General features: G+C 45.4%; 1 protein-coding gene across 2 annotated transcripts; it reads left to right on the forward strand.

The window, feature by feature from the left end:
- Positions 1 to 4,839: 4,839 nt before the first annotated feature.
- Positions 4,840 to 7,933, forward strand: LOC136463554 (two-component response regulator ORR2-like). Of its 2 annotated transcripts, none has more exons than XM_066462544.1 (6): positions 4,840 to 5,341; positions 5,860 to 5,948; positions 6,436 to 6,513; positions 6,619 to 6,689; positions 7,021 to 7,234; positions 7,346 to 7,933. In XM_066462544.1, the coding sequence occupies exons 1-6, from the start codon at positions 5,200 to 5,202 to the stop codon at positions 7,487 to 7,489; spliced, it is 738 nt and encodes a 245-aa protein (XP_066318641.1). In that variant the 5' UTR covers positions 4,840 to 5,199; the 3' UTR covers positions 7,490 to 7,933. The 2 variants fall into 2 exon arrangements, with proteins under 2 accessions (XP_066318641.1, XP_066318642.1); XM_066462545.1 differs by having other exon boundaries at positions 4,845 to 5,341; positions 7,024 to 7,234.
- Positions 7,934 to 8,262: the final 329 nt, after the last annotated feature.

Raw genomic sequence — 8,262 nt, forward strand, 5'->3', positions numbered from 1 at the left:
AAAAAAAAAAAAGAGAAGTTTTAGGAGTCACAGGCATACTAGCTCGTTATGACTATGATGACGAGTGAGAAAGTGTCACATGCCCTGTTCGTTTGGCTGTTAAGTCATGGCTGAAAGTATCGTTAGCTGATTTATTATAAAAGAAAAATATTATTTATTAACTAAAAAATACGGTTTATAAGTGAAGGCAACCGGCCGGAAGCGGGGAAGATGCCGTCGTCTCTGCCCAGCCTCATGGACTCGTGGACTCATGGTACTAGTACGATATGAATTCTTGGAGGCCATGGCCATAGGCAAATGGCCCCCCATGGGCAAATTGGCCATGCAGTCCCCTGCCCTCTCTACTGTTGATGCATGCAGCATAGTGGCAGAGGAGACTGTTGTGTTTGGTGGATGGAGATCTCCATGGGACCCTGTCCTCGAATTATTCCCCCCCCTCTTGATTGAGAGACTCGAAGTCGTACGTGGAGCGGTGAGGCACTGGGGCAGGAGGCGCTGCAGCTGCTCACGTATCCACCGGAAAGCGGGTGGGCAACTATTCACTTGTCAATCCCGACGGAGATGCAGTTGCCGGCGCACCGCCGGACATATATATATATATATATATATATATATATATATATATATATATATATATATATATATATATATATATAAAGAGCGCTCTCCGTCGGTCTCTGCCCCTCCGAATTCCTTTTCTTTTTTTTTCTCTCTTTTCTGCCTTGAGTGAATAGTGGCTGAAACATGTTAATAAGGGATGCACATGTCTGTCAAGACGCAAGAGGGTATGTTTGGACGACGAAAGACATACCATATACTCTATTTAATTTCACAAATGAGGACAGTAACATTCATGGATCTCCATTTCGGAATCTAGATTTGGCAGGAGTAAAATACATGGGTTGTTCCGGATCTTGTCCCGAGGCATTATTCACACAAACTCTTAAAACGCATTTTTAGATCATCGGACTCGTCTCGTCCCGGAGCATTATTCACACAAACTCTTAAAATGTATTTTTAGGTCCTCAGACTTTTCTTCATGTATACGTCGTCTAGGTCCCAAGCTTTCAAAACTGTTATTTTAGGTCTTAGGACATGTCTCAGGTGTGTCATCTAGGTCTCTGAACTCGCCATAGTGTGTCCATTATATCCAAATGGACCTGATATACTTCGCGTCATGACGCCACATTCTACAATGATTGATTGGATCCACACCTCATTCTTGACTAGGGCAGGAACTTAATGGCAAGCAATTGCCGTTTACTTCTGTTTATGGAGTACTCACTTTGGCCTCGTCGCCACCACTACTGATGTCGTGGTCTTTGATATGCAGGATGATGAAGGCATGGTTGGGGGATGGCTAGTTAGCGACTGTGATATGATGTCACACTAGATTGCAAAGCGTATAGAGGGAGAGCATGTAGGGAGTGCTAGAGAGACCAACATGTTGGTTAGTTTGAGCTCGTTTAGACCTAGATGACATAGTGCGGCAAGTTCAAGGGCCTGAAAATAAATTTTTTATGAGTTCTAGACCTAGGTGACATCTCAAGACAAATTTGGTTACTTAAAAATACATTTTAAGAATTCAAGGATCCCAGTAACACCACGAGACAAGTTTAAGGATCGCTCGTGTATTTACTCATTTGGCAGTTATCATTTATATGTACTCGTGATTAGCTTCATCATTACTCGTAGAAGATAGTGTTCCATGGTTTTTGTAGAATATTATTATTTAGACAAATTTTTAAAAACATATGTATTTTGAGACGGATGGAGTTAAAGGAAAATTATATTGTGTTGGAGCAAACTAGTTCGAATAATACTGTGACTGAATTTTCAATTTGGTACCGACTTGACTTGGGATATTCCCCTGTATTTCTTTGTTTTTCCTTGTTTTGAACTCGTTGTTGGTTCGTTATCATAAATTTTTGTAGGGGCCGTGGCCCTCCAGTTTCCTCAAAACACTTGACTTGGGATGCCATTGGGTCGGTCAGCCTGACAGGAGTGAAGAAAAAACAAGAAAGGCTTGTGATGTATATATTGCATTTACGTATGTAACATCAAGTCATGGGTCTGGCTAGAGCCAACCACTTTCTTTCCCAAGAAGCGAAAAAGGAGGAGAAACTTCTCCGTTCGCAATATTCTACGAGCTTTGCTTGTCCGAAGCAAGGCCAAGATGCAGATTTTTAAAGTGAACCGTTGGGATTTGGGGGAGATTGCCATCCAATCATACCATTTCTTTATTCTGTTGACGATACACGAGGATCTCCTAAACCAAAAACAATTGCCATCAAAAGATATGGGGGATATATGCGACCCATATGCTTCAATGAGGGCTGGATAAAAGCTCAAGGGAGCTCCCATGTGCTATGCTAAGCCAGCGACAAAGCATCACATCAAGGGAAAAATTCTTGTACACAAAAAAACAACTAGTAGTGTAAAAAGTTGATGCAAGTTTTATCTTCGAAAAAATAAGATGTCAAATTCAGAGTCTAAGTTTTCACACCTTTTTTGTGCTTTGGCCATGGATCTAGATGAAGATTTGCCAGTCTTTTGATTATAGTTAGATCTTGTTGTGATCTTCCTTGATCACCCATTCCCAACAAGTCAACGACCTCGGAAAATTTATGGGTACAATGAGGGCTTTGTTGTTTCATGCTAAGAATGAAAATAAAGAATTGTTGTATATCTTGTCAACAAATTTTTTTGGGAAGAAATATGTTAATTTTCTCACCGCTGGATTCGACACGGAGATTCGCTGCTACACTTCTTCTCCTTTACCTCTGAAGATCTCCATCAACTCTGACGAGAGGTAGGCGGGACGACGAGACGTTGTTGGCCGAAGGGGCGCCGCGCGGTGCTGGAGATGGATCCCGAGGTTGTGGTGGCTGTTGTAGGCGATGGGGATATAGGCCAGAGGCAGGAGAGGACGAGGAGGCTGGAGGTGGAGTGGACGAGGGTGGAGGCGAGGGGATGGGGGGCCACAACACTAGGAGCAGAGGGGGATGGAGGGGCACTGCGGGACGTGTATGGGAAGAAGGAAAAGAAGATAAGGCAAGGAGGAGATGACCTAGGAATTTCGCATCCAGCGGTGAGAAATTTGATAGATTTATTTCTAAGAAATATGTTGTAGATAAGTTGCAATTTTCTTGAATATATTCAAAATTCAACCAAAACTTCAACTTACCGTTGTTACCACCGGTGGTTTAAGTTGGCATGTGCGCAAAGCCATTTCCTAAGCTCTGGCATCTTGTGTCACAGTCCATTTCCACCATGAGACGAAAGATGCCGTCGACAGCTACAGACTTAGGTTGTGACAGGTGGGGCCGGGGAGATCGCGGCGATCTGCAGCCTGTTCGCTTGCTCGTAAACGATCGTAAATTTCCAGCCAGGAACAGTATTTTTCTCTCACACCAAATCAGCCAGCAGTAAATAATCCACGATACGATACGGCCTCCCGAACAGGCTGCTGGTTCCTCCCGAAATAGAGGAATCTGGCCAGTGGCGTCGCGAGGGTGACGCACCCCGTCTTCGTCCGCTGATCCGGACCGTCCAATGCCCTGGATGGACGGCTGCAGGTTCTGTTTGCCTAGCGCCATCGTGCGCGCGTGCCATTGGGTATCAAAACTGTGTTGTGCCGGGCAAACCTGTGTTGTGCCACCACCCACCAACTATTGCTATACCCTATTGGCTTGGTTGATAAGTTATAGCTGAAAGTACTGTTGGCTAATTTATTATTTGAGAAAAATATTGTTTGTTGGTTGAAAAAGTATACAAAATGAATAGGGCAATATATATAGGTACGTGCACCCAACTTTTTCAACACCATGGAACTGCAACTGAACTGAACTGATTTTCTATGGGTGATTGCGGCTGCTCCTGGGCTGCTTCTAGGCTCTTAAAATTATCCAGCAAAATACAGCATATTCGTTTGCTCGTATACGATCGTAGATTATAAGCTAGAATAATATTTTTCTCTCATACTAAACCAGTCAATAATAAATAATCCATGGTCGTTTACGACGAACAGCACGCTAAATCTTCCGTATCACTCACGATACGAGATTTCGATTACGTCACTTTTTATTTAAACTCGAAAAAACAGTCCGCACGACATCAAATTACAGTACTGTACGATACTGGTAGTTATACTGAAATACTCGTACGTACATGTGGAGGCTGCTGGAGGCACATTGATGAGTGTTTCCCTGTCACCGTGTGGGTGTGCCCTGCCAGCTTTGGACTCGTGATCTGGTAGCGTATCTGCAATTAAAACCAAATCACTGTCGAAGTCATACCATCTCACGAAACTCAACTGCATTATTATCATTTACCATTATTAATCATACTGTACGGCCCTTTTGATTTTGGTTTTGTTTTCGGTTCGGCAAAAAAAAAGAAAAGGGAAGAAGAGAGGAGAGAGAGAGATTGATTCCCCCCGACAAGCAAATCCGGAGGAAAGCATTCCCACGGCCCACCACCCTCCCACCCCTAGCTGTGGGTGTTTGTTTCTTTAGTCACTCTTAAAATTTATGTCACATCAAATATTTAGATACTAATAAGGAGTATTAAATATAGATTAATTATAAAATCAATTACATAGATGGAGGCTAATTTGCGAGACAATTTTTTAATCCTAATTAATCAATCAGTAGCACATGTTTACTGTAGTACCACGTTATCAAATCATGGACTAGTTAGGCTTAAAAGATTCGTCTCGTAAATTAGTCGCAAGTTGTGCAATTAATTTTATAATTATTTTATATTTAATACTCTATATATGTGTCTAAATATTCGATGGGACAGAAATTTTAGAACCAAACAGGGCCGACGTCTCCTCCTCTTCCTCTGTTCTGCTGCGTCTCTCTTCTCTTTCTTGCTGCTCTGCTCAGCTCCGCATCGCATCCGCGGGTTCAGCGCCGTGTCTCGCTCCCTCCATTCCTCCTCTCTCCCTCTGCAGCAGGCCTGCACTGTGAGGAGACTGTGACCCGGGTACGGAGAGCCTTCTTCCTTTCTCTCTCATCGCTCCACCAGACCACCACCTCCCTTATTTACTGGTCGAAGCCCCCCCGCGGTTGTTCCTGAGCTGGACCGTCCCGTCGTCTCGCCTTGGTTTGCCGCTTCTCACCGTCCAAAAGCACCACCGCGAGGGCAGAAGACAGACGAGGCGCGCGCCTGGCCCCACCTGGAGGGAAGAGGATGGAAGCAGGAGGAGAAGGAGAAGGGAAGGCGGCGCCGGTGCCGGCGGTGAGGGTGCTGGTGGTGGACGACTCCCCCGTGGACCGCAAGGTCGTGGAGCTGCTGCTCCGCAACCACAAGGGCGGCGCCGCGCCATTCCACGGTCAGCTCCTGCTCCTTGCTTTTGCTTGCTCTCGGCTCCCTTGTTTCCGTCCGCCCATTCCTCCCTGCTGCATGACCCGTCTCAGCGGACGGCGGCCGTGATCATGTTCATGCATGGCACATGGTTGCTTCAGGATTACTCTGCAGCCTGTTCGATTGGCTTGTCGTAAACGATCAGAATAGTATTTTTCTCTCACACAAACCAGCCAACAGTATTTCTTCACGAACCAACAATACGAACCAGCCAACCGAACATGTAGTATTTTTCTCTCACACAAACCAGCCAACAGTATTTCTTCACGAACCAACAATACGAACCAGCCAACCGAACATGCTGCTGATCTCTCTCTCTCTCCTATTTTGGCATTTGCTTTTACTGCATGGTATTGGTAGGGTATGATCAAGCTTCATCCATTCGTCTGTCAGTTGCTTATTACTATTGTCGAAGAAAACAAAATTAAATTGCATGCAGTCTGAATTGAGACCTGGGTTTCATTCCTTTCCTTGTTCATTCATCAGTTACCGCCGTCGACAGCGGCAAGAAGGCAATGGAGCATCTCCGGCTGATGGGACAAGAGAGCCTGGATTCATCTGCCGCTCATGCTAATGTGAGTACACCCAAACGAACGACCAGTCTCATGCACTCGCCGGCCCAATCGTAGACCTCCGTACATATCTGCAGATGCCAAGCTGTCTCTTCTCTCTAGATGAAGCTACGTGGAGGAGTAGTTCTCTGTTTTCCGCTTGGGGACTTTGATCGAATTAATGAACGCTAGGACTAGTAAATCATACGGAGTACAACAGATTTTTACCTCATGGGGATGCGGATGGGATGGATACAGCAGCGCGCGATCCGGTCCCTCCTCTGTTCAAAAAGCGTTGAAGAAAGGTCTCTTCAATCTTCATTACTCCTACTCGTGTACTGACGTAGACAAGTGTGTTATTACTGAAAAAAAAATGACCGTGCTGATAAGTTGAGCAGTGTAGTATGACGTGATGAAATCTTTGACTGCAAGTGCAAGCAGAAACATACATACTCCTACTCCTATTCTATATGATGAAGGCGCTATGTCTGCTATAAGAATCGTTTTGCAGGAGCTAACCGTTGACATCGTGCTCACTGACTACTGCATGCCGGAGATGACTGGCTACGACCTGCTCAAGGCCATCAAGGTAGTTAATCTTCTTCTTCTTGTTGCAGACTTCAAATTAATCCTGTCATCCTTTCTGCTGAAATGAAATGAAACTGAAAGATTTGTTGCACCAATTAACTGCCAGGCGTTGAGCTCCCCTAATCCGATCCCGGTGGTGGTGATGTCGTCGGAGAACGAGCCCCAGAGGATCAGCAGGTGAGGACCGACCCAAATCCCCCTTCTTCCCCCTTTCCCCGGCCTCATCATATCACTGCGCAAAGGCAAAGCAGATGCCGTTTCGTTACATATAGACGCGAGCGAAAGCCGCTTTTGCTCTCTGGCTATGTTCTGTGCATGGTTTAATCAGTTTAGGCCCTTTCTGAAAGCAGGCAGGATTTAGATTTGCGCGCCTTTTCAAAAACGAAAGGCTTTAAGTAGTAGATTTGCATTGCACATCATCAGCACTAACAGGCGTGCCCACCACCACCTCTGAGTCTCTGACTGACCTCTTTCAACTTTTACTTGCTTGATGGATGGATGGATAAAGCAGATGCTTAACAGCCGGCGCTGAGGATTTCATCCTCAAGCCCCTCAAGACCAAGGACGTGCAATGCCTGCGCAACTGTTCCAACGCTGCTAGACCACCCAAGGACGATGCCGTCGCGGACGCCCACCAGTGCGAGAGCTTGAGCAGCAGAAAGCCGCGGTCGGATCAGATGGCCACGCCTGGGCACAGATCACAACTGACAGGATTAACCATGGTATATTCATCATTTATTTCTCTTCCTTCACAAATCACAAGAACAAGAACACACCCAGCTTATAGTATAATTACTCATGATGATGGTGATTCGATGGATTGCCCCCCCCAGGTGCGGAATGCCTCCAGCATTGAAGTCTCGCACTATTTGCAGTTCCTCTTCAAGTTCGTGCTGCTCGCGTACGCGGTGCTGTGCCTGAGCGAGCTCCTCCACAGATGGTTCAATGGCTCCGTCCTCTCCCTGTGGTCTGCATGAGGATCTGAAACCGATCGATGCAGTATTATTAGTGTAACTACTAAGGCTGCTGCAGGCTTTCAGTTGATTTTTCCCTGTAATCCAGGCATGAGAGGAGCCATCGATCAGTTCTTCCTCGCTCCGATTGATCCCTATATTTCATTTCAATTTCACCGGCTGTTTCTCCAGACCCCACTGGGAGCCTCCAGCACTGGGTCTGTCTTTTTTTTTTTTGCTTTATTTTAGCTATAGATTGTTATTGTTTGTTTGGCGTTAGTTGGAGGTCCTAATTTAACAGTAACAGCTAGCGCGGATCAGGTTCTTGCATTGGGCCTGGGCGTCGTTTCGTTTGGTTGGATGGATGGGAGAAGAAGAACCAAGCGTGATAATGTGATGCCTGATTGTAATATGATATGGTATCCCTTTGCCCGTTATTATTATATAAATGCATGATAAGAGAGGGTATCTAATGTCCCTATTAATCAAGATATCGACTTGATCTGCTGATGCAATTGTGCAGAGACAGACAGCTTCTCTGCCATTTCTTATGCTGGGTGGACGCAGACGTTCACCTGCTCTGCCTCTGCTCTTAGCCTCACACAGTCACGCTGCGTCAGTTGACCAGGATATATATGACAGCCAGAATAATCTTAGACGGAAAGGAAAAATTATGCTAATTCCACGATTACACACCATTCCAGTCACGTCAACACTAGTACAAACTTTGTCAAGCAAGTATACGTGCACATGTTGGTCGTGTGATTGATTTAACATAGTTCAAACTTCAGCACTAT

Source organism: Miscanthus floridulus, chromosome 7 (genome assembly GCF_019320115.1).
Source record: "Miscanthus floridulus cultivar M001 chromosome 7, ASM1932011v1, whole genome shotgun sequence".
NCBI classification, from domain to species: Eukaryota; Viridiplantae; Streptophyta; class Magnoliopsida; order Poales; family Poaceae; genus Miscanthus; species Miscanthus floridulus.

What these genes read in the sequence shown, in the direction of transcription:
- LOC136463554 (XM_066462544.1), top strand. Translation starts at nt 5,200, where the DNA reads ATGGAAGCAGGAGGAGAAGGAGAAGGGAAGGCGGCGCCGGTGCCGGCG. An exon ending in CGGCGCCGCGCCATTCCACG is followed by an intron (nt 5,342 to 5,859) that starts GTCAGCTCCTGC and finishes TTCATTCATCAG; the next exon opens with TTACCGCCGTCGACAGCGGC. An exon ending in CATCTGCCGCTCATGCTAAT is followed by an intron (nt 5,949 to 6,435) that starts GTGAGTACACCC and finishes ATCGTTTTGCAG; the next exon opens with GAGCTAACCGTTGACATCGT.